The 24,458-nt window shown below is 43.0% G+C and overlaps 5 protein-coding genes across 7 annotated transcripts; 2 read left to right on the forward strand and 3 right to left on the reverse strand.

The window, feature by feature from the left end:
* The first annotated feature begins 2,815 nt into the window (after positions 1-2,815).
* Positions 2,816-15,677, forward strand: LOC105683353. Of its 2 annotated transcripts, XM_048653225.1 has the most exons (29): positions 2,816-3,426; positions 4,160-4,233; positions 4,333-4,490; positions 4,808-4,899; positions 5,173-5,246; positions 5,354-5,406; positions 5,489-5,708; positions 5,777-5,945; positions 6,031-6,170; positions 6,229-6,442; positions 6,528-6,707; positions 6,817-6,983; positions 7,100-7,201; positions 7,268-7,385; positions 9,303-9,435; positions 10,305-10,536; positions 10,623-10,832; positions 10,930-11,041; positions 11,123-11,333; positions 11,450-11,637; positions 12,729-12,905; positions 12,987-13,244; positions 13,334-13,576; positions 13,665-14,035; positions 14,115-14,371; positions 14,455-14,647; positions 14,744-14,935; positions 15,012-15,232; positions 15,313-15,677. In XM_048653225.1, exons 1-29 carry the CDS (start codon positions 3,310-3,312, stop codon positions 15,489-15,491), a joined length of 5,055 nt encoding a protein of 1,684 aa, XP_048509182.1. In that variant the 5' UTR covers positions 2,816-3,309; the 3' UTR covers positions 15,492-15,677. The 2 variants fall into 2 exon arrangements, with proteins under 2 accessions (XP_048509182.1, XP_048509181.1); XM_048653224.1 differs by lacking the exons at positions 4,808-4,899; positions 5,173-5,246; positions 5,354-5,406; positions 5,489-5,708 and having other exon boundaries at positions 3,418-4,233; positions 5,777-6,170.
* Positions 15,678-15,949: 272 nt separating this feature from the next.
* LOC105683461 (phosphopantothenoylcysteine decarboxylase) lies at positions 15,950-17,327 on the reverse strand. Its single transcript, XM_012396063.3, has 2 exons — positions 16,897-17,327; positions 15,950-16,811 (listed from the first exon to the last, which is right to left on the reverse strand). The coding sequence occupies exons 1-2, from the start codon at positions 17,320-17,322 to the stop codon at positions 16,638-16,640; spliced, it is 600 nt and encodes a 199-aa protein (XP_012251486.1). The 5' UTR covers positions 17,323-17,327; the 3' UTR covers positions 15,950-16,637.
* A 377-nt stretch (positions 17,328-17,704) lies between these two features.
* LOC105683462 (cytochrome c oxidase assembly protein COX19) lies at positions 17,705-18,175 on the reverse strand. Its single transcript, XM_012396064.3, has one exon. The coding sequence runs from the start codon at positions 17,963-17,965 to the stop codon at positions 17,708-17,710; it is 258 nt and encodes an 85-aa protein (XP_012251487.1). The 5' UTR covers positions 17,966-18,175; the 3' UTR covers positions 17,705-17,707.
* Positions 18,176-18,219: 44 nt separating this feature from the next.
* Positions 18,220-20,220, forward strand: LOC105683460 (GATOR complex protein NPRL2). The gene is made up of 8 exons (XM_012396062.3): positions 18,220-18,459; positions 18,529-18,620; positions 18,700-18,856; positions 18,929-19,046; positions 19,114-19,348; positions 19,425-19,555; positions 19,641-19,810; positions 19,894-20,220. The coding sequence occupies exons 1-8, from the start codon at positions 18,352-18,354 to the stop codon at positions 20,065-20,067; spliced, it is 1,185 nt and encodes a 394-aa protein (XP_012251485.1). The 5' UTR covers positions 18,220-18,351; the 3' UTR covers positions 20,068-20,220.
* A 234-nt stretch (positions 20,221-20,454) lies between these two features.
* LOC105683352 (cilia- and flagella-associated protein 45-like) lies at positions 20,455-24,445 on the reverse strand. Of its 2 annotated transcripts, XM_020850877.2 has the most exons (6): positions 23,018-24,445; positions 22,912-22,929; positions 21,371-22,161; positions 21,150-21,282; positions 20,785-21,078; positions 20,455-20,716 (listed from the first exon to the last, which is right to left on the reverse strand). In XM_020850877.2, exons 1-6 carry the CDS (start codon positions 23,186-23,188, stop codon positions 20,519-20,521), a joined length of 1,605 nt encoding a protein of 534 aa, XP_020706536.1. In that variant the 5' UTR covers positions 23,189-24,445; the 3' UTR covers positions 20,455-20,518. The 2 variants fall into 2 exon arrangements, with proteins under 2 accessions (XP_020706536.1, XP_048509183.1); XM_048653226.1 differs by lacking the exon at positions 22,912-22,929.
* Positions 24,446-24,458: the final 13 nt, after the last annotated feature.

A 24,458-nucleotide genomic window follows, 5' to 3' on the forward strand; every position in this document is an offset into this window, starting at 1 on the left:
AAATACCAACAAACAGTTCGGATGAATCGACGACCGAGGACCGTTCTCGTACGCGAAAAATTTGATACATGAGTACCACATGATGTTGATACTCGTGTAGAAATTATTTCGAGTACAATAAAAAAGAAAATCAATCAAACCGATGCGACAAAGAAAGAAGTAAAAGCCGCAAATACCAACACATCCGCGAACATTGGTGAAATGAAATGACTTCGGGCACACGTATATACATACATATGTGTATATTGTAGGTAAAGATATACCAACTTTTTACGTGGCAGAATCCTGCGGGAAGGGACGGCGCGTGGGTGTAGAGCGTGGGAGTAGATCGAGGGGGTGGTAAAGCCGAGGGTTTCGGAAAGAGGCGGGGGGTATATTCCGGACAGCGGTTGACGGGGAGGGAGTCGATGGGGTGGTTGTGACGCGAGCCGTAACCTTGGCAACCCCAGTTTACGAATGGTCCAGAACTGGAGCGCGGAGCGGCCTATTCAAATTTATGCGCGTTTCACGTTCTTCCCGTTGCCGTTGTAGGCACGTAGCACAGGTCGAAGCGGAAAAAGAGAAGCGGCGGACGTACACGCGTGTCTATACGTACATACGTGTGCGTGAAATAAGTCGCGAGGGTTTCCCCCGTTTCTAAATCCTCGCCGGCGAAGGCTAATTTCTCTCGCGGAGCTTCGTACCGCGCGATATCTCGTTGTACCCGGTAGAGATATTCAACGGCACGGACGATCGCTCCAGTTTCTCAGACGCTGACATTTATCCACCCCCGCCCCGGTCTCGCTGCCGCTGCGTACGTCTGCCACGTACACGTACACGTACACGTACACGAAAGTGGAATACCTATTGTCTTACATCGTCGGATAAAATACTGAATAATAATGATAATAAATAAAAAGAAAGTACGCACATATACATACGATTTTACGTTGTTGTGCATCGCGTGCACCGGTACAGCGGCGGAGGCGTATAAACAAAAGGTAGAAACGCTTCGTTGCAAAAGTAAACCGTGCGCTTCGCTTAAATATACGTAAACATGTATACGTACGTAGGTACGTATGAGAATATAAATGTAATGGCGGAATAAGAGGATATGCGGGTAGGATATGAGATAAATTTTTATACATTGTATACCTCACAGGCAGAAAACTATATGTGAGAGAGGATTCGTCTGTTTTCTCTTCTTTTTTTCTTTCTTTTTTCTTTCTTTCTTTTTTTTTCGGTTTCGTTTCGTTTTTTCGGACGAAACCTTAGCGTTACTTTCGTGCGTCGGTATTATACGAACAGGGGATGAGGGGTGAAAAAAATATCTACCCGTTCACGTAGGTGTACGTACGTATGAAGATATTTCATTGCATCCAAAGCCCGTCGACGTGTTTCCCGGCTTAGCACCAGTCACGGATAATAAACGCACAGAAGTTAGGGCAGGCACCAGCAAAAGCATGAAGTACATTTCAGAGATATGTGTACCGCTCTTCCGCTCCCGACGTATGCTTTGGAATCTTTTTTATTTTTTTTTTTTTTTTTTCTCTCTCTGTTGTATTTTCGTTTCTTCGTTAACGAGAGGAGATGAAACGTGTATTTACTTTGCCGAATTTACAGCCGAAATATCGCGCTGAAAACTTAATAATGATAATTAAATGAAACATCAGCTGTAGGAGAATTCGTACGTGCGAGAGTTATAATCCTACTCTACTTTCGCCGTATTTACTCGCATCGTCCCTATACGTAGATGTATACGTACATTACACGTATCTCCAGAAACCAACCCTTCCTATAATACGTGTACATATATGTATATCGTACATACTATAGTATACGTGTATGTATATTCTACGATTCTACCATCGGATCAGAAAATATGCGATTCGTCCGACCGTTTCTGTAAGTCACCCTAGAACTCGAATGTGCCAGATCAAGTTAACGAGGTTGAAACGTCGAGCCCTCCAGTCCCGAAGGTTACAGTTCAAAGGTCGAAGGTCGCAAAGGCGCCGGGTGACTTTCGATTCGGCGTAATCCCTCCCTCCGGCAAGATGTACCTGTCTCCTTCCGGGATCCCGGAAAAGCAAGGGACTGACTGATAAAACTTTCGCGAGATAAAAAAGAATTCTCCAAAACTTCGTGTATGATACAGGCGTTTCTTATCCGCACGGACGTGCGGAGGAAATGTTCATATAGTCGTCATACGGTCCGTTCCTATTGCAAAGTACCGTACGTGAAGATAAGAACGCGTCAGGGCATCGCGAATATCGACGTGAAAAAAGGGCGGTTTTTTAATATGCTAAAGAAAGAGAAAAAATAAAATAAAGAAATAAATGCGAGAAACGGTGGAAAAAGTGATGGAAAAATGTGAGGAAGAAACGAGAGGGAATAAGGAAAAGAGAAAACGGAAAAGAAAAAGAAAATAAAAGGACACGGTTTAAGAGGAAAAGATACAACCGCCGAAGCACGGGTGTATTGTTGAGGGTGTCTAACGCGACGAGGAGAAGAACGAAACTCACCCTGAACTGAGCTGCGTGCCGAAACTGTACCTGAGCGTATGTAGGGTGGAGGGCGCGACGAGCTGGAGCGCTTCCTGCAGGCTGCTGCGGCGTGTTTTGACGGGGGTGCTAACTGACCCGGGTCGGTGGGCCGTGGAGTGTGGAGTGTGTTCGAGGGCGGTACTGGGTCGAGGTCACCGGGACGTCTATCCGATCGATGCAGCCACGAGCCAACGCCAGCCGGAGCCAAAACCCCTCGACACTCCGCCACCCATACTACGCTGCTCCCGCCGACTTCGTACGCCGAAATCCAACGTCATCGTCGTCGTCGTCGTCGTCGTGGTGGTGGTGGTGGTGGTAGCTGCTGCGCTGGTATCTGTCCTGCCACCCCTTCCCGTCACTTTTCTTCTCATCCCTTCTCATTCCTCTACGCTCTCATCTCCCCACCGGGTTTGCCTTTCTATTTATGTTATTTTCGTTTTTCTTTTCTTTTCTATTTTTTTTTTTTTCATTTTTATCGCACCCCGCGTCTAGCGGAGCACTTATTTACGTTGCCCTTTCGAGAATTGTGAACTGTAAACCCGGCGATAATATCGTTTTCAAATTACGTTTAACGTGCGCTAGACGGCAAATGCTAAGTGGAAGTTATCGACTGTTTCTGATGATTTTCTCTCCTCGTACTTACACGATTTCAAGTTTTAATTTGAATCCCTCATCCGCGATGGAGTTTTACCAGGGTTTCCGAGCGGGGGGAGTTTACTTTTGTAAGAGACCAAAAGTTGGAATTGTATCTTTTCAGAACTGAGAGCGAGGCGGTTTCCTCAAGGGAATGTTTTATCACCGCAGTTTCATTACAACAGTTTACCTGCTTTTGAAGTATAATTTACCAATTTCAAGGCGAACACACAGAAGAGCGGCTCACGCGAATGCGAATCACCTTCGGCAGGTATTCGCTGAAAGCTATAAAAAAAATATTACAAAACGACGAAGGGGAGCGACCCTAGACGCGCGGTGGTATTTTGCGGTATTAGATGCCTTTTATTTCTTCGTTTCTTTGACATTCAACCGTCTCGTGTTTGGTTTCTAAGGCCTTTCTCGACAGACATCATAACACATTTTTACTAATGTTCTGGCCATTTTAAACGTCATAGCATTCATTTATACAATATATTTTTATCAAGATTTTTTTTTTCTCTCTCCCTCTTTTTCTAGTTCATCTTAATAACAATAACTGCAATAACGGAAAGTAGAGCAAATCGGTTTTCGTATAATGCCAACGGTCCGAATCGTCGTACGATCGGTGTATTAAATAAATAAGTACATGTGAGACGTATCATGCGAAAAGGCTTTCCACGTAGCTATGACGTGAGTTTTTATCCCACGCTATTTCAGCCGTATTTAATTTTTTCGGTATTCTCATTCCCTTTATCCTTCGCTTTATCCACTCACACTTTCGAAACTTCTTATATCCCCCGATGAGAATTTGAAAATTTTTGTTACCGCAGGATCAACGGGTTATCGCTTAAACTTGTTCTAATTTAGCCCTTCGTCGATTTACTTCGAGTCGCTTCAACGTCGGATTATACGCGGTGATTTCAGGGCGAGATAGAGCCGTCGAAAGAATTTCAAGTTAAATTTTTAATCGGATAATAAATCGATCGGTTTTTTTTGTTCGGCAGGAGAATTTAGACACGTCCACGTCATCCGAAGGAGAATCGTTTTTAACCCCTGAACTCGATTTGCTAAATCTAAGGTAAGACCCCAGCCGATGATTCCACGTGTAGCGATCTATCGGATCCAGAGCCGCAAAAAAAGAGGCGGATTTCAACGGCGGATTGATTGATCTTTCCAGGTTACCACGTTATCGCGATAAAACGCGAGGAGCATCCACACGACGGCGTAGACGTATTCTGGCGAAACGATCGGATGACGAATCTCGCGAGCCAAATCTCCTCGACGCGAATCCGCGAATTTTAAAATCCCAAACGAGTCGCCTCAAGCCTAAATCACGTAAGTGAAGTAAGTTTCTTTTAAAATAACTCGCGCCCGCACCCCAAACGCCTTTTATCGATTCATCGACAAGATTTTCACTTCTATTTCGTCAGGACTCTACGTCCGTTTAGCCAATCAATTTTTTTCCCTCCCATCCTCTCTCCCGTTTTCGTTGTTTGTTATATTTTTTGTTGTTCTTTGTTTTTTTTTTTTTAATTTTTTTTCGCTCGCACATCGAAAACCTCGGGTAAAAAGGAATTGAGTAAAAGTAGAGGCGGCATCATCTATCTTTGAGTAAAACCGCGGGAGCCGAACAATCTAGAGGTTTCTTTTAGCCCACAGGGACGAAGAGGTGTCTAATATTTCTCTTCGGCAAACATCCAGTCTTCAATGCCTTTCGGGGAAGGTACCACCGACGAAGTATGAGGTAGGTGGATAGCGAGGCAAAGGAGACGGGCGCGATGGAAAAATGAACCTCCGTACTATACATAACGTACACCCTTTGCGGTGGAACATTTCGTTCGTTCGATTCATCGTTTCTGTTTGCCTCTTAATTTTTCAACCAGCTCTCCCCATTGAATGTGCGTCTCTGTTGATTCGAGTGCTGCGGTCGTTCTTCCACGCCGTACCGATATCGCGTTCGCTTCGTTAACTCGAACTCTTCGGGTTTCCACATTTAATGCGATTGCTCGCTTTACAGCACCAAGTAACCTTTGCGGAAACTAAATATTCGAGCGGCGAAGGGGTTTGCGGTAAATCGGACTTGAAGCTTTGGTAATTATTAAAAAAAAGTTTTTCGAGCTCTCTTGCGGAGATTGGAAAAAAAAAATCGAAACGTGGTCATGGTAAAGTGAAATTCCAAAAAAAATTGTTCGATTCAGGCGAAAGGGAACACCTAGGATAGTCAGGGCGATCCGACAACACGGTAAAAAAAGTGAGCTCGTTTGCTAAATATTCTTGGCTAAGATTTTCAAGCCCCTCGCGTTCTCGGGGCGCTCAAGTTTTTCGTGTCGCAGTTATCTCCGAAGATAATCGGGAAGAAACACTGCGCCCGAAGGAAGATAACAGCAAAAGTAGCGTGGTTGTACTTTACCACAGCAAATTACCCGCACCTCCTCCACCGTCGTCCAACGAACACCAAACCAGAGATTCGCTTTCGCAGCATACGGTCGCGCCGACCCCGAACCCTTCCACTTTCCCTCCACCACGAGCCACTCCGGATCCCTCGCCATGCGGGTGAATATGAAATGAATGAATTTTCGCGATTACGTTACTCGGAATTCGTACGAGTATTTAAATTCTAGGGTTGAAGAAATACAACCTCCGGTTCTTGAGGTTGCCGATAAGTTTCCTTCGTCGAAACTGCCTCTGATTCGTCGTAAGAAAACAGCTCTTCGAAGACAGCGTAGAAGGAATCAAGACGACGTTATACTCCGCGAATCGTCGTTCCAATCGACGAAAAATACCTTCGAGGTAAACGTAGTTAGAGTTGGCGATCGTGTACCGCGTGCCAAAAATCGGAGAAATTTCTCATCTTCAAGTTTCAAAAATGATCCAGGAAAATAACGCTGAAATCCGAGGAGCGTCGCGGGTCTTACGTAACAGTGATACCGAGCATTTCGATCCTACGGTGAAAGAACGATGTTGCCCGTTTGATGTACCCGGCTGTACCGCAGGGCAGATGGCTCATCGTGTCAAGTGAGTAATTGATACCGACGTAATTTCATTGCCATTACCCGCTGCGTTTTCCCTTCAGTTTGGCGAGACAAAACAGTGCAGCCGAGCCGAATCCGTTCGTCGACGGAAGTCAGAATCTCAGTTATCTGATGAAACACATGCAAAATCATCCCCCCAGGGACTCGGTCGGTGACAGTCGTGGTGCGCTCATTGACGTTAATAGCGACGAGGCGAAACGCGTATTCCCGTTTCAGGCGACTCCCAGCGGAAACTTGAAGATCATTCCAAATCAGGTTCGCATCCGTCACGCGTCAATTCCACGTCGGTTGAATGGCAACGGTAAAAGACGAGCTCGAAACAGACCTACAGTTGTTTTAGGTCGTATTCGAGTCCAAGAAAGTCAGCGTACTAGTAGCTGATCCACGTCACGCCAAAGTTAACGTCAAGGCGGAACTGAGTCGGCCGTGTGTTGATATCGGAAGAACGTCCACCGGCGTTGATGTGAGCCGACAAGATCTACCCTCGGGAATCAGTCTTTCGACAGTTAATCACCAACAGGCAAGACGCGGGATTTTCCAACGTCGTTCCGGTTCATCAACGATGATTCCGATACACCGAAACCCTCGCGATGTTGTTCGTCGGAGGCTAAACTGAACTTCTTTTTCAGTCGCATCAAAAATCGTCTCACGCGGGTCAGAAGGATTTGTACAGGCCGAGAACGCAGCCGTTCAGATTAAAGCCGCAGCAGCAGCATCAGGGTGACATGGAACAACATCAGGGAAATCAAGTGACGGCATCGCACGCGATGCCCACAAACGATACCCCTCTGGCTGCGTGGGTCCAGATTTATTACTCGGCGCTTTGAATAATTAAGTTTTTTTTTTTTTTTATTTTTTTTCGGTTTTCTTTTATCATCGCGGATTTAATTAATTCTTGCCTCGACGTTTCAGACTCGGGTTCACGGGTGAGCAGCCCATCGACTGGGAAAACATTATCCTGCCGGAGAAAACCGATTTGTATCAGGAGCTTGCTCGGCGTATTACAAATTACAAGTTAGTTCGGATTTGTTTTGGAATATTTCAATTTTTTACATATATTTCGATCTTCATTCTTTTTAGAAACGCGGATTGCATAATACGACTGGGCCACGACGAGTTCCACTGTCATTTACTGGTACTACAAAGTTACAGTACATTTTTCGATGAAAAAAATTACAAGGAAGTCGATCTGACCGGGGTAAGTCTCCCGATTTCGTAGTCTTAAGCGAATATTTCCGGGGAGTATACAGTCGGCGAAAGATATCGTAAAAAATCGTCGAGCCGCTTGCCTCTTCCGAAATACAAAACTTGGTAATTTCACACCCCTCCACCTCCGACTGGGCTCTAGCGAACTTTGTTCGAAGAACAAAAAGCCCGAGAACTCGAAAAACTCGGAGGGCCGAAGGAGGACCCTATCTCACTGACAAAACGTGCAAGTCTCTCTCTCTCTTCAGAGTCTTTGTAATTTCTCGATAAATTCGTAACTCCCCTTCGAAACGCTCATCGTCGAGCCGCTTTTATCTCGATTCCTTTTCGAATCTTTCGACGAAGAGTCACGATACCGGGTGAAAATCGACCTCTCGTATCCCAGGGAACGCCGGCTCCGCGGGCTCGCCTCATAATATCTTTTGATTATCCGAGAACATTCGGAGAGAGAGACGAGAGACGAGAGAAAAACGAAAAAAAAGAAAATCGTCCGAAAGTCCTGTCGGCGACCTCACGCCACTTTCCCACTTCGTTGCCAGCCTTAATAATATCGGAGTGGCGCGCACGCGAAACGCGATAGTAAAGGGAGCTCCGCTATTTATTGCTGAGGGATGCGGTTGCGAGAAACGATACAACCCTAGGTTCGGCGCTCGTGGAAGCAGTGAGATAGCTGAAATGGGGTGAACGGGGTGAACGGTGCGCGTGCACGGCGGGGCGAGGGGTGAGGGGTTGTTCTGGGAGGTTGACTAAGGTGGCGTTGGCGGTGAGAAAGTAACGGTTTATATCTCGCTAAACATATTATATTACGGTCGAGTTTCTCGACGAGGCAGAGCTTTCTAGAATCAAGGATAAAATGTCCCCCCTGCGGGACAGTTTATCCGACCTGTCGCTCGTCCGGAAAACTTTTCGCGATTACTGTTTACCCATCTTTCTTTCGTTCTTTCGCAATAATTTTCTCCGCATAAAATGCTTCATAGTTTTTTTTCGTAACCTACTTTCCTCTTTACTTTTAACTCGATTATCCGATAACTAAATTATTAACCGAAGCATCGAAGTAACGAGACCCCCTTTTGCCGCCGTCGCAAAAAGTTATTTTTCAAACGACCCAGCTCTCTCCCCTAATATTCGCTAACTCAACGGTTGATCGCGGTCGGTATTTCGGTTCTTCGTTGTACAAGACGACGTGTCGTACGCGAAGAAAAGGAAGGGGGGGGGGGGCGAATATCACTTATCGCGGTCGAAGCATTATGTGTCTCCAGGTCTTTAGCTGCAAAAATTAAGGGGACAGGAAATCGATGTATCTAATACTCGAGTGCAAAGGGGTCGTCGGGTACGAGGACGAAAAAAGGTGGGGAGACGAAAGCGGGGTTTCTCCGGTTCAGGGGGAGGAGCACGAGCATCCCCAATCTCTTGTGTCAGCATCTCTTCGTCCCCCCCCTTTTTCCCTCCAAATCTCAAACTCTACGTCTCACTCGCTCTCTCTCTCGTTCGCCCTCCTATCAGTGGCTCCGCGCCAACTGACCTTGGACCCATTTTATCCCCTTGCCCGCCTATATTTAACTCTATTTACCGTGGGATGAATGGGAACCTCTTGAATACTGTTCATATAGACTCGCTGTTCTCTCTCTCTCTCTATCTCTTTTTTTTTTTTTCTTGTTCACTTTCACAATAATAACCCGGAGAGGAAATTGCTGCAGAATTTCGGCAGTCGTGAAATTTTTTTGGTAAATGAAAATGAAAAAATAGAGGTATAAAGCTGTAGTTAGCACCAAATTTCTTTCACCTCTTTGAACCGAATATCGCTTGTGTTACATACCCATACATGCTTTTACGGTAATTGCAACCACCAAAGTTGAAAGAACGTCACGTGTACATATGTACATATGTAATAAACATGGGTGAAATTCAGAGCGATGTGACCTCGAAGGCCTTCTCCGTTATATACGACTGGATGATCGGGCCGACGTGTGAAAGCTGCCATTTACTCAGGAGGGATAATATCCTGGAGATATTTGCAGCCGCCCAATATCTAGGGGTCAAAGGTCAGTCCGTAGCAGGTATAATTTGAACGCTTGTGTATAGATGTGGATATATGTATAGCGTGCGGCATTGGGGAGGTACAGTAGGTGCGTCAATTTTCGCAATTCGCGTATATACATACATGTACATACATATAAGCTGCAAGAGTCAAATGCCGGATTAAATGCCTGTGCACATAGCTGCGCATCGGCTATAGAATATTATAGCATAGAGTAGCATCTCGTAGGTACGAATAGCGGCGTGTCATAGCGTATAGCTCTGTGTGTAGGGTGGCAATAGAGTGCAAGTATCACTGCAGCGCCGGTTGCAGCTTTGAAAAGATGTCTCTCACGGGGTGGTAGGGCGGAATTCAAGTCCTGAAAGGCCGTGGGGCATTTTATGTCTGGTTGAGGGAAACTATTTGGAGAAGTTTTGAAACTTTTCTCGACGCTCGACGTGATATACCTACACACACGTACCGATGATACATAGTTATACCTCTATATATACAAACGTAAGCACTTCGCAGTTTTCAAATCCGCAATGGTATACCAAAGATTTCGCATTATACGGAATCGTTCCGGTAGACTACTTTACATTGGCAACATGGACGATGACTGAAAACGTGAATCGAGCAACATTGGTGCGAAATTTCACCCTCGTCTACCGCGCGACCTTCATATCTCGTATATTCAATTATTCTCTCCGCATGGGTAAGATCGCGTATTTGTACACGGTACCTAGATACGGGGAGAACCTGGGCGGTTTTAGCTCGAATTCGTGCGAATGAAGGAATTACAGTGTATGTTCGTACGTAAGCTTGAACTGCCGTGAAGAGAAAGATTAATCATCCGGTTAAACCGTTGCTTACTTCGTTCGCTAATGCGCGCAGAGCTCGAGGAACAATGCTGGGCGTTTATTGACAACGATGAATTATTCTGCGAGGATACGGCCTTCCTGCTTTATTTGGAAGCGAGGAAAATCGGGAATACCGCGGTAATGGAGTTGATGGTACCGAGGATCATGAAGTTCTTCTTGATGCTCGTTAGTACGAAAGATTTCCTCGAATTATCGGTGGACGAACTCTGCTCGCTACTGAGGTCGAATTACATTTGCGTGAACTGGTAAAATATTACAAACACTGCTCTATAGCCAAACGGCAGACGGCTGGGATAATAAAACTTGAAACTCACCCCTGTTGAATTTCAAGTGAAATGGAGGTCCTCATGTCCGCCGTTCGGTGGCTTATGCACGACTGGGAGAACAGGAAACAGTACCTCCTCGAAGTGCTAAAGTGCGTCAGGTTCGGACTTATAGGCCCGTGGCAACTGGTGGACGTCAAACGAAATCCTGAAAATCCAGAATTTATGGAGCTAATGTCTTACCCGGAGGTTCAGAAAATGGTCGACGATGGACTCGCGTAAGTAACATTGAAATTCTTCCCTATAATTCAACCTGGTTATATGTATAAGTTATGAAACGTAGACGTATTCTGAATCGCGATAAAATTTTTTCAGATTCGTGATAATAAGATACTGGTACAGATATCAAACCGAAGATTACTACCACTGGATAGATTTGCTGGGTCTCACCGAACCGGCGAACAGAAACTGGGCCGGCGAGGACAAGGTGATAAACATTAACCACCCCCACTTCTCACAACATTCCGTTCGATTCGAAATTGGAAAAAAAAAATTTTCTTTGTTCCAGAATTACGTAACTTATAGGGAGTTTCTTCTCTATTTAGAAGAGTATCAGAGAACGAGAATGCCGGAATTGAAGGCACCCCGTAAAGGAAATTTGAAACCAACGCCTCCGAATTCACCCCCACCAAAGGCATGCCCACCGCCACCACCAACCAGAACACGAGGGAGTTTCCCAGCTCAAAATTACGGAGTTTGTGATCAGGGAGAATCATCGGGTAAATTTTTACCTCCGGTTATATAATTAATTCGTCGGCAATACTTTAAATACAACCCATGGGGCAATTTGGTTTGATCCGTTATAATTTGAAACGGAATCGCATTTTTCACTTAGGACACGTACAGAATAACGGCGATAATAACCACGGAAACTTCGGCAACGTTCTCAAATATCCGCCACCTACTAATCCACCTAAAATTCCGGTTCCAACATATCTGCCACCCGGAACTCCGGCCAGCATGATGGTACCCCCAGAAATTTTAAGCGAGTACCTGACCAGTATGGATAGGAATTCTAAGGAGGTGAGTAGACCGGAAGCAAAGTCGAGGCATTCGAATAAACCATGGCGAAAAAAATAGGAAGTCGTCGATACTTGCACGTTCATCTGTTGTGTCCTCTTGTCTGACGGTTTTTAACACGTTTTTTTCTGGATGTATATATCTTATATGTAAAAAAAGAAAAGAAAAAAAACATTGAAATAACATTCGTTACGTTGTACACGTAGATATACAATTCCTTTAATACCTCATACGAAATTAGGGATTAAAATTCGCACTCAAGTTATCATTGTGAAGAGTTTCAAATCTCTAGCTACAGTTCCGAACTCGACGTTCTCATTTTCACTTAATGGAACGATCGCTGAAACTGATCGCGTTTGTTCGCTGCTCGAAAGCAACAGTAGAGAGTTGCAGTTAAGCTTGCAGAGTACAAACGCTAATCTAATTGAAAATCCCAATGGACCGCTAAAACTCGGTTTTGTACAATCTCCTACCTTCGTTTTCCCCCTCTATTCTCCGTATTTTCCTTCTTTCGCGTGGTTTGAGTTTGCCCAAGTAGACAAGACTCCGCTACCTCTTAATTGAGGGTAACTAGAAGGAAGAAACTAACGTTTTCCTGGTCACGATCCCCCGCTATGTAATCCTTCGGGAACCGTTGAAATTGCCTTCCCGATTCGGTAAGTCAAATGGCTCCGGCGAAAAGATCACACTCCACCACAGGGTCAATCACGACTCTCATTTTCTCAACGAATTATTTTTCAGGTTCTCTCTACCGTCGTTGCCCGTATACACCGGATAATTTAACGAGAATTATTTAAGTATCTTGAGGTAAGCAAAGTGTGCCTGTAAGTGGTCGCGGTGAACTACAGTGGCATAGTATTAGTTCATTAAGGTCAGAGTTCATGCCGCTATACGTGTATCAAATTTCAATTAGAATGCCCGGAACGTTTTTTTCGCTAATTTCCTTCACGATTTCTATGTCACTGATGTCGAATGATTTTTTTAACGATGTTGCACTTACAGCGCATAACTCTTACCTCGAGACCTTGTATGCGGAATATTCAGCAGCTTGAGTTATTTACTTTGGCTAAAATCATATACTCATTGTTTTTCAGAAACAGAAAAATCCTGAAGCTTGCCTAGCAGCGATCCCAAAAACCGATGTCATGCAAAACAACAATTTCATCAAAGCGGGAGAAGAACCCTCCTCGGACCTCTACAAATTTCACCAAAATCTTACCGCAGGAAGAAAAAATCTCTTCGACCGCGTATCTCCCGAAGGACCTGTGACGGTATCGAGAAGCGATTCAGAATTGTTCATTACTTTGGCTGAGCTTATATACCAGCCTAATCGATTGCATACTTTCGTGTAGGAACATCAGATCCAAACTCAAGAGCGGCAGGTGTACTGCTACCAGAAATGGGAGCCGAATTCCGTACACCCAGGAAACGCAATGCGGGTAGTTTTACCTCAGAATGATAAAAATCAACGTTATCCTAACACGGAGAAACAGCGAGGGCAAAATAATTATGACGACGAGTTCGCTGAGTCCTCAAAGTCCGAGGAGGAAGCCGCAACCACAATCCAAGCAGTTTACAGAGGTTACAAAGCCAGGAGGCGATTCAATGAGGCGAGTGGAGAGAACAAAAAAAAATAGAGGAATTAACATCAAAGGGTGACGTGTTTTTTATTTTTTTTTTTTTTTGTACTCCCTCACAGATCAGAAAGACTTCGTCCGAGGAACAACAGAAGGCTAAACAAGTTGCAGAATTACTGGCCCTACCGGTAGCTAAAAACTTGCACAAGCCATTAGAACCGGTGAAAGTTTCGGCCAGTTTTACTTGCCGCGAAAAAGATACGAACAAACTACCGGGTCTCAGTCCACGGAGAAAACGACGGGATTCGTTGGTTGGGAAAAACATCGAACAACCGAGTTGGCAGAAGGATCTTGAAGGACTTCGAGTGAGTTTGATAGAGAAAACGGATACTTTTTCCCCCTTGAATTCCAACGGAGAGTAAAAAAGTATTTGTTTGTATTTGTTTTTTCAAGTTCGATGCGGTAATATCTCCGCAACCAACCCCTCGCGCGATTAATAAAAATCGGCAAATCGATCTGCAGGCAGCGAAGAGCTCCGAGCTTACGAATGTCCGGAAGATGGACAGCTGCACGATGCAGCAACAGAAACCAATTCAAACCATAAGATCGCCAGCATTTTTCACGCGTTATGACGAAAGACCGAGTTCCGTAACACCGTCGGAGAACACTGAAATCGATGACCCATTCTCACCGAGAATCGAAGACCAATCTGCCATCGATTTACAAACGTACGGCGGAGAACTGGAAGCCACGGAGGGAAATTCCCGAGATAGGGCAAAACCGAAATTCCACCCTCGGGATTCCTTGGGTCTAAACAATCGATTGTTAGTACGAAATTATGAAGATGCTGCTGTAACTTGAGAGATCTTTGAAAATTACTTTCTTCGAATTCCTTCTCATTAGTCGAGAGCAAATGAGCTTAAACCAGGCGAAGAATTACAACCAACTGCGGGAAGATTCATTGTTTTATCCCGATCACGAGTCAGTCCTTGTTTTCGGAGGAATAGATCCCCACAAGGAATACGGATGTACGGGTAATACTGGTAAGGACGTGTACAGATTCAAATACAACGAAAACGCTTGGGAATTCGTCGGGGAAATACCAGAACCCAGGCACCATCATTCCGTCGTCTATTTGAGAGGACGAGTTTACTTAGTAGGTAAGATGTAGCGGGTTATTTAGTGGTGATTACACGAAAGTATTTTTACTTTGTTCCAAAAATCTATCTCAATATATTTTCAGGTGGGGCGGATCCCAGGGATGACGATACTGTGCAACCGCAAAAAAGTATCGTTGTTGGTACCGTTTGGAGTTACGATCCCTTGACGAGAATCTGGTACACCGAGCCGGACATGTTGACTCCTCGAAAGAATTTCAGCCTCGTTGTTAGCGGGGAAATAATGTTCGCCATCGGTGGACAAGACAAGAATGGAATGTGAGTGAATGATGCTAAATACCCGAGCGTGCGATAGATCATGATACATATTCTAAGAATATCGAACTGTTGCATTTGCGCATTATCGCATAACAGAGCGCTTAGAACCGTAGAGGCGTTTAACCCGCTCGATTCCACGTGGCGAGAGATGCTGCCGATGTTTACAGCACGGGTGGGACCGGCTTGTGCAAAATACCAAAGCCGAATCTGGGTCGCGGGGGGAATGACCAAATCGAAGAAAGAACCCCTATCCAAAGAAGTTGAATGCTATGACCCATCAGAAAATTTGTGAGGATTTTTTCCTCCTTCCATTTGGTTTTCAAGTTTTTTACCTTAGAGTATAATATTACCTTTTAATTTGAAGATGGTTGAAAGCAGCACCGATGCCTTCCCCACGGTGTTTCGCTTCGATGTACGTCGTGTCCGACTGTCTTTACGTAATAGGCGGTGCCGGTAATACATCGAAGACTGAAAACATGACGGAAAGTATCGCCAATATTGACGTCTGGGATCAAGACACTTGCTCTTGGCGACAACAAACAAAAATGACCATTGCGCGTCACGGTCATTCGACAGGTTCCATAGGTATAGTGTACATAAACATTACAATTATGTGGCATGGTTGTATTCAAAATATGAAAGTACGCACGACGACCTCGATTCAGGGGATCGAATTCTGATAATCGGCGGCGTAACGACGGCCTACACGGGGACGTTGAAGAGCGTGGAATGTTATTGTTGCGGGCGTGAAAATTGGGTAAAAGGTGTCTCACCGTTGCCCTATGCAATATCTGGCCACGGAAGCGTGTCGCTACCCCCCACAAACCTGTTAGCCGAACATTAGGACTCTGGAGCCACATCTGATGAATTTTATTCACAACTCAAATCCAAATGAGCAGAGATATGAATATCGAGGTTTGATGATGAGCATATGCTTATGCATTTCTGCAGTGAATTTATTCATCTACTAAATATTTGTGACATGAGACGTGAAAAAATTCAATTCCAAATAAAATAATCTTTTGATCTATTTCACTTACAAAATCGAATGCATACCGACCTAACGCGCCCTTACTAATCGCAGGGGTGCGTTTTGAGAAACTAGTAACCGTTTACTGGTCCCAACTCGATCAAATCCGCGGTGGATTTACCGACCGACCGTGTTTGAATTACCATCAATGCACACTGACGATGGAGTTGGTAAATTCTGTCGGGTCCTGCCCTTGGCTAGCCGAAATTGAGTTGTGGATTTATGAATTACTGATTATTAATGAATTTTACGCGACAGAAAAAAGCTCAGAGTTCACTGTGCAGCATGCATTTATTATACAAACACATTCACATCTAGCTACGTAATTTTTTCTACAATATATATATATTTTTGTTCTCGTAATTTCTCAATTTTTTTTTTTTTTTATTTACAATATGTAAAGTTCAACAATATAACCTCGAGTTTTTATTGGTAAAATAATCATGATATTTTTGATCGAAAAATCCCAGACTCTACCCGTACTACCCCTACTAACAATAGAGCTAAGAACTTCAGGGCGATTTACATCGGTCATAATCGCCGTGAAAAATTTCAACCATAGGGATCATGTAAGGTCTCGTGCTGGTATAGCTTGTGATTAAGTTAACTACAATGGTGAAAAGATTACGTGAGACTCATCTACTTTAATAATGATCCATTATTAATCAAAGTTTTAAATAGTACGAATTTCATATCGCGCATATTCTCACTAGCTTAAATCGTATATTTGGTGTTCGTAAGCATACAGAATTATATTCACAACGTGGAATACGAATAATTTTCGATTCCACAGTCAACAGTTGAGGTTACTTTAATTCGTTATCCTTCTTTCAAAGTTGAAATATTATATAAACGGTGCAAGTATCATTGTAATTAACGTTGGAAAAATCATACCCATCATATCTCGATGGTTCAAAGATTGCGAATTTCAAAACATCAATTTAGTAATCAGCTAATAATTTACGGATATAGATGATCCGAAGGAGGGTAAGGGTGCCAGGGATTCAAAGCTCTTAGGGTGGCTTGAACAATAGTATCAACTTCTGCCATTGCTCCAAGTCCTACATCTCCACACGCTAATGTCTTAGACACACATGGGATCTCTTTGTACCCCCATGACTTCAGCATAGAGATCTGTAATAAAACATGAAGAATTAATTCATCAATCCAGTTAAATGTATACACACTCAGTATTAATAGTCATGACTTTTTTTCTCACCTGAGGACCAGTTACAGGATGTTCCCACATTTTTGTGTTCATTGCAGGACAAAATAGCAGCGGTTTTGTGGGATCCCAAGCTCTCGCAACGCAAGTAAGAATGTTGTCGCACATTCCACTGGCAAGTTTTCCCAGAGTATTTGCATCCAAAGGAGCAATAAGATATAAGTCTGCCCATTTGACCAAGTCAATGTGCAAAACAGGGTCACCTCTGTCTTGCCAAGCAGCCCACTCTACCGTATCAGATAATATCTGAGTCCCAGGTGGAAGGTCACACTCTTTAAAAAAATGCTTTGCTCTCTCTGTTACAACAACTCTAACTTCCAAGTTTTGCTCCCAGAATTTTTCTGCAAGAGTAGGTAGCTTGATAGTAGCTACACTGCCGGTGCAACCAATGAGAAGCTTCTTCCTGGATGCGCTCGACATTTTAGTATTATATGCCTTAAACTTAGGTGTGGGCAAGATATAATTTAATTGTGTCCGCGTTTTCTAATTACTTTCTTCTTATTCCAAATGTATCAAACTATTTTTGAATTTTATCACGTCTGTTTGATAGATTAGGTTGAGTATAATATAAATATATGTACAAATTTTTTTTTTATAATTATATTATGTAGAATTAGGAGTCGAGAGTTTTTTAGCACTTTCTTCTTAGAATAATCGGGAAGGAGCTTGATATTAATTTTGCTCAAAAATTTTCGGATTCAGTTCCAAAGTTAATAGTCACTACGTCCACCTGAAGTACGAGTGAATATAATAAGACTGATGAGAATAATAGCGATAGATGTATGTGAGCAATAGTAGATTGAGGTTATGTTTCTTTCAGATTATCATCTCCGAATCCCAATTTTGACCATTCTTCTTTAGCCATAAGGTCGTTATCCATACGGCAGGTGAGATACTCTTTAGCGACGTCTCTGCACATTGTATTGATACCCTTATTTTCTCTTAAGCACTTCATGTAGCTTATCATTACCCGTTTACACTGGCCCTCGTGATCCAAAGGGAAACTGCCCTTCTCGGGCGCCGTTGGTGTAAAAGACTTTTGACCGAAGGTAAATGAAGACATCACTTCAAATCAGACACATTCAAATATAAAAAATAACATGAAGAAATCTATCACAACAATTGAGCGGTTCTACGGTCACATAGATCTGTATACATATGTAAAACGTACAAAACTAAACATCAGCCACGAATTTCTACCCCTATTTTACGTTACGGGGGAGGAGCAATTTACCAACACTTCGACACTTTCAATCTTGCTGCTAACTTCAGTCGGTTGACAGCGATAATCGATTCCTCATACGCACGATTTAAAGGCCATGCTGTTGCTGCTGTGACGATGCTTGGTTTGACGTTTCTTCGTTTGTGATGATTTGGTTAAGGTGTCGATGGGATGTAGAGTTCCAGTTGTTTGATTAGTAGGAGATAATTGACTAGGAGATCTCGACAATGGCATCTCCGTCAGATGGCAATGATGAAAAAGGACAAGAGGGACCGATACGTTGCATATTTTTTTCAGAATTCCATCACATAGCCGGCCCGAAGATAACCTGTCAGGTGCGGTTTTAATAGTAGACAACCGTCCCTGATGTGGTGCAGCAAATAGTTTAACACTTTGTTTCTCAGGTGCCAGATAATTACATCTTGAAAGATATTTTCGACAACGTGAGCGTTTATATCATACCAAAGGCACAACTTCAGCGCAGCACGATTACAGTGTAGGTAATAAATACACCTTATATTCGAGATTCTAAAACAGCTTTATCTTTGAAGCTCTATGGTAACCATCATTTTCAGAACTCTGAAAGATTTCAAAATTCTTGGATTCCCCGTGAGGATTGATAATAAGAAATATGCTAGAAATGCCTTTTACTTCAATCTCTGCTTTGTCTGTGACGCAGAGGCAAGAACTGTTCACTATGAACCTGTGGTCAAGAAGATGTCAGACTTTTTGGTAATTCAGTATAATCAAAATAGCAAAGTACTCTTTTTCTACAAAATTGATAACACTTTGCATTCTTGGCAGATGGCAATGGAAATTGAAAACTGCTTTCTGTCAGCTTCCGAGGATAAAACTAGGCTTGCATCAATGCTGAAACAAGTTATGCAAGATCTAAACCTCCACAAAATGTGTACACTAACTGGTGAGATTCTGTGATACTCTAAGAGATTTAATAATTATGAAATTTATGAGAATATCCTGATGTACAGAAGGCACCATGACATCACATTTGAAAGTTGTCCGACTAGCCCCAGAGCCCAAGCCGGTGCTGGACCATCAAGTTCCGATATTTTTAGAAGGTCGTGAAGCATTTCGAAGTGATCACTGGGACTTGACAACGCAGCAGGTACTTCCCTATATTGATGGCTTTAATCACGTTGCTCGAATAGCAGCTGAGGCAGACGTGGAAAATAATTTGGTAAAAAGTTGCGTGCAAAATCTTGTGTATGTATCATGAAATCGGCTCCTCTTTCCGTCAAAATAACGTGTCGTAAATGTTATTGTTTTTTCCCCCCTCTAGATATTACGGCGTTGTTAGCCTGATTCCAATATTTCAATACAGTAACGTTTACGCAGCCACTCCAAATTTGAAAAAACTAGCAGAAGATGCGCAACTTCAGGAGAAGTGCATTGCATATACTTCGAAATCTGGTAACTAGTTAATCACATCTGCTTAACAGCTCCATTCTATAAAACTGATAGTCTCACTGATTCATTGATTCGATAAATAATACAGCAAGACAACCCGCTCACCTCAGGGACATCTACAGGATGTATGCCAGCATGACGCACGGCAGCAGCATGCGAGACTTATGTCAGCGGCTGAATCCACAGACACTAAGAATCAATGAGCGTAGATTAGTTCAATTTGGATTAATCGAAAAACTCATTCGTCGAGTTTACAAGGTAGGTGCTATGCAGAAAGGGAAAAAGAATAAGTTGGATAAGATAAACAAAATTAACAATCGCTACGCATCATTTGCTTGCAGTACCCTATTCACCTGCCAGGCACAGTCAGTGAAGAAGGACACAATAATCCGATCTATAAATACTTTACCGGCACATACAGTCTGGACGAAATATGCTGCAGTACCGGACAATCCGTCGCGCAAATTGAAGAAATTGTTGAACGAGACTCAAACGTTGTGATGCTATGGAAGTAACGGCCGATTTTCAAGTACACGGTTCATAGCTAAATTGCTTTTTGAATTAAAGAACTGAATTCAATCAATCACAAACTATACCTGATATCAGTTGTGTTTTTTTTATCTAGCTGTAAATAAATATAATATATTGAATATAATATATGCACATTACTGAGATGTTGATAATCATTTTTCTTACCCCAAAAATAACTCCTTCGATCATTGCCGTAGAATCGCAATAAAAATCAGCTCAAATCATATGATATGTATAATACATTTTCATCGTGCAACATTCATGCAAAAAAATGTATCTATGCGGTAAAGTGTATCTCGATCAGGTAAATCCGATCCACTAGACACACGTTCGAAATAATAAAACGGCATCAATTTGCAAAACGCAATAGAATGTAGTTAAAATTTATTTGAAAATTCTTTCTGAGATTACCAAAATAGATGGATAACTTGCAAGCTACTTGATAGTTTCGATCATTCGCTTAACTTCATTGACGTAATACTCCGGCACATTATTTTCTCGCATTTCGTTGCACTTACGATGCATCGCGTCTCGTAGCTTCTGGACCCGCATTTCATTCTGCGTCCTAATCGCGAGACCTTCTTCAAACATCTTCTGCCGGGCCAGAATCCTTTCCCTTTCCTTCTCGTTCACCTAATTAGCCCGTAGAAAACCAGGTCGGATTCAGTAATCTTCGTATTTAGGGAATAGATTTCGCTCACCTGTTTCAAAATTGCACTGCGATGAAGCATCGCTTCGTGGTGTCGTCGCTCCCGTTCTTTCTTTTCACGACACAACGCTTCCTTCTGCACGATCAAAACCCGCTGAAAATCGCGCTTATCTCTTTCGATTTCCATCGCCTGCATTATCCGTTTGTTGTTGATCTGCTCGTCTCTCGATTCCTTCATTCGACGCTGCTCTTCCATTCGCCTTATTACCTCTTCCTTTTCCTTCCGACGCCATTCACGTTCGACTTCTTCCTGGATCCGCGCTGCATTTAGCTCATCGATCGTGGCCTACAAGATGAAAATGGAGTTTGGAACATGAGATGATCTCCGCATGACTGACGAACGAAAAAAATTCACACCTGGACATGTTGCGCTAATTCCGACTGCTCGGCAACCCTTTGCCTTTCGCGCTCTTTTCGCTTATTTATCAATCGATTTTCTTCGGCGATCTGGGCTGCTCTTTCCTCCAATTGTCGTTTCGATTCCTGTATCCTGTGGGAATTACAATTTGTAAAAATTTGAAACAAAAACATCGGCCAAGCGTGTTCAGCGGCTACAGTATCCGCGTCGAATTCCACACCTCAGATCGATGATCCTATTCTCCTCTCTCTCCATATCCTTGAAATGCCTCAGCTGCTCGTTGCCCTCGGCCAAATCCCTTCTTATCCTAGCGTTCTCAGCCTCCTTCATCTGTTGGTGTAACATTTCTTCTTGCTGCCAGGCGATATTACTAAGATTAATCAACCGACTCTCCTCCTGTTTCCTCTCAAACTCCATGATTCTCTGGGACTCCGCTTCTTCGATTTGCTCTTTCAATGCCTGCGCCGTTTTCATTCGTCTCCTTTTTTCCTCTTGTTCTTTTTTCTCCTCTTCCTGAATCCCCAAACGTCGTTCGTTCTCCGCCATTTGATTGAGACGTTCTTCTTCTTCCGCTATCTCTTTCTCGATCAATTTCTTCTCGGATATCTGAGCGTCTCGAATCGCCCGACATTTTGTCTCTAAAATAAGCCTGTTGCATTTTTGTATTTCTTCTTCTTGCTCCAATTTCAGATTAAAAGCTCTCTCGAGAAGGTGCATGGTTCTTTTTCTAGCGTCTGCTTCAACATCGTTCAGTTTCTGGCCCTTCGGTCCCTTCCTCATGTCCATTCGACGAATTTCCTCTTTTCGCGCCATGCTCTCTTTGAGCAATCGATCCTTTTCTTTTTCCGCGGCGTCGATCATCGCCCTCCGTTCTTCCTTTGTAACTATATGACTCTTCTCTCGGAAATAGTCGTACTCCTTACGACTTATGATCTTCGGATATACCGACGGCTCTTTCGACGGTATCAAATACTCCCCCTGGGTACCGTCAGCTCCGTTCCGACGACCCATCTGTGGAGAGACGGATGTAGGAAAATAATTTTCTCAGAACCTTGATGTGCCTTTTCAGATAAAAAAACCGCCAGAGGAAATATGCGAAAATATGTAGATGCATACACACATATTTACCCACATTTCCTCGTGGTTTTATTTATATGTTACTCAATCGTATGCGCATGTAACGCGTTATGTGTTGCACATATCCTTTTTTCACGTGACGTGATGAACAATAGTAGGATGTGGTGTGCATGCTGATTGCTATTCCGAATAAACGTTAATATTCATATCTAATCGCCGACCTAGAAGCACGTATCCTAAGTATAATTAAATGGTATAATAAACACCGTCATAACGATACGGTAGTGAAGAACGTTTTCCGCAATACCATCCAAGCTGCTGATAGTCACAATGTCTTCTCCTCTGGGTACCATTAATTTATAATATCTATAGCAAAACGTAAGTAAAAATTATATTTCGGGGAGCGAGAGTGATACAGACGTGTGTGGGTCACAGGAAGCTGCGGTCAGTATCCATGAGGAAACTACTCAGATCGCTACCATTTGATATTATGCTGATAATTTCTAGAAATAGGCGCATTCCCTACATATGAAATATTATTTACTTGGAATCCGATGAAATTGCTCAAAATCGCACTATCCTATTACAAAGGCTTTGAAAAATTGATTATTTATAAAAAAAGAGCGCCATTTTGATTATCACAATATTCTCCACATTGTCTAATTTGTATATCGATGTACTCACCCTATGCAATTTCTGATCCTTGGTAGTAGCGATGGATAAAAACAAACGTATACATTGTAAGTCTAATTTGTATCGAGGTTTAGCTTTTAACATTAGTTTTACTTACTTCCTTGCCGTCGAAAGCACGATTTTTTCGCAGATGTATGGGCCTGCCGTCGAGCAGTTGATCACATTTGGTAGGTGGATGTCTGGTGTAAACTCCGGGCGGGAATTGAGGGTTCGCGGGTAATTGAATAGCCTCTCTAACGATCACTGTGGGTTTTATTTCCTTCGGCATTTTTCAAGTTATCCGCGAACTACGGAAGCAACACGATAATCCGCGGACGAATCAGAACTTTATTATATATCCTTTGAAATTAATTCGTAGGAGGGACAAACAGCTCCATGACCGTATGTGCTGTGGTGTAAGAAAACTGGAGGAAATGTTTCATTCTCATGTTGTTTGTTCGATATGAACGGCGACGCAAACGGGGGAGGATAGAAGACGAACGCTTTTATGTTTTACATTTCCACCCTCCGTTATGGTCAGGTATCCACGCCGACCGATCAACAGAACAGATCCTCGAATATATCGTATCGTGGCTTAGGGATAACGTAATCGTGTTACGATCCGTTTGCATGAGTGACAGAAATTTTAGGGCGATGCAGATCTATGAATATGTAACATTTCTGATAGGGGAGAAGACATGTTTCAGATGGTTTCAATTAGGGATAACCCGAGGCAATAGAATTATGGGCAACGTTACAGGAGCTACAAGGAGATGCCGAACTCGAAGAATCAAAATTCCGTAATCGGTCATTTGATATGTGATGATTTGAATGATCAAGGCTAGGTGTGGGAGTATGTGAAACCATAACAATTCCATGAGTACTGCATCTGTTATCGCTGTTTGACGCGCAATTAATACGTGGTAAAATGGAGATCAACAATTCTAGGTATTAGGTTTCGTAGAAGTGACTTTGGACAACGTGCGCGACATATCGTATTAATGAACAAAATATGGCAGAGCACGTAGCGCGCACTTATATTAGTTTCATTTGGTTTGTGAGATTATGATAAAGTTAAAAACTCGTCCTTCAATTTATCTGCAAAATAAGAGATTAGGTTTAATTGCAGGTACGTAAACGTCCTCATTTCACTCGGCCCACGGTCGAGACTACGGTAATTCAACTCCAAATAGAACAGGGTTGAAGATAAACGTCGAACGCTACATTGTATGTACCCGTCCTATCATACTACAATGTATGAAATTGCAACGTTATTACAAATCTACACATCGACAGTTGTAACACCGCAATAGTCAATCGCATTTGAATATAGCTACTGTTGATTGCGAGCTAATGAACGATACCAAACCCACTCAAGACCAACACCCTTGGAGTATCGTACTCATTGTCAGATATGACATATGTAGATACGTGTACGCGAACTTAGGGAGGGGCAGTAAAATCGAGCAAGAGGGAGAGAAAGAGGCACGCATTAGTGACAAAAAAAAAAAAAAGAGGGAAAAAGAAAACGATATAGGAGTAGTAAAGAGTATCACCCC

Source organism: Athalia rosae, chromosome 3 (genome assembly GCF_917208135.1).
Source record: "Athalia rosae chromosome 3, iyAthRosa1.1, whole genome shotgun sequence".
Lineage (NCBI taxonomy): Eukaryota > Metazoa > Arthropoda > Insecta > Hymenoptera > Athaliidae > Athalia > Athalia rosae.

Coding starts and splice junctions, on each gene's coding strand:
- LOC105683352 (XM_020850877.2), bottom strand. CDS start 23,188: ATGCCGAAGGAAATAAAACCCACAGTGATCGTTAGAGAGGCTATTCAA. Junction 21,283..21,370: donor AATAGGATCATCGATCTGAG/GTGTGGAATTCG, acceptor TAATTCCCACAG/GATACAGGAATCGAAACGAC. Junction 21,079..21,149: donor AATTAGCGCAACATGTCCAG/GTGTGAATTTTT, acceptor TTCATCTTGTAG/GCCACGATCGATGAGCTAAA.
- LOC105683353 (XM_048653225.1), top strand. CDS start 3,310: ATGTTTTATCACCGCAGTTTCATTACAACAGTTTACCTGCTTTTGAAG. Junction 5,247..5,353: donor AAATCGGACTTGAAGCTTTG/GTAATTATTAAA, acceptor TGTTCGATTCAG/GCGAAAGGGAACACCTAGGA. Junction 6,443..6,527: donor TGAAGATCATTCCAAATCAG/GTTCGCATCCGT, acceptor CAGTTGTTTTAG/GTCGTATTCGAGTCCAAGAA.
- LOC105683460 (XM_012396062.3), top strand. CDS start 18,352: ATGGCATCTCCGTCAGATGGCAATGATGAAAAAGGACAAGAGGGACCG. Junction 18,857..18,928: donor AGAAGATGTCAGACTTTTTG/GTAATTCAGTAT, acceptor CATTCTTGGCAG/ATGGCAATGGAAATTGAAAA. Junction 19,556..19,640: donor TGCATATACTTCGAAATCTG/GTAACTAGTTAA, acceptor TAAATAATACAG/CAAGACAACCCGCTCACCTC.
- LOC105683462 (XM_012396064.3), bottom strand. CDS start 17,965: ATGTCTTCATTTACCTTCGGTCAAAAGTCTTTTACACCAACGGCGCCC.
- LOC105683461 (XM_012396063.3), bottom strand. CDS start 17,322: ATGTCGAGCGCATCCAGGAAGAAGCTTCTCATTGGTTGCACCGGCAGT. Junction 16,812..16,896: donor ATCCTGTAACTGGTCCTCAG/GTGAGAAAAAAA, acceptor GTTTTATTACAG/ATCTCTATGCTGAAGTCATG.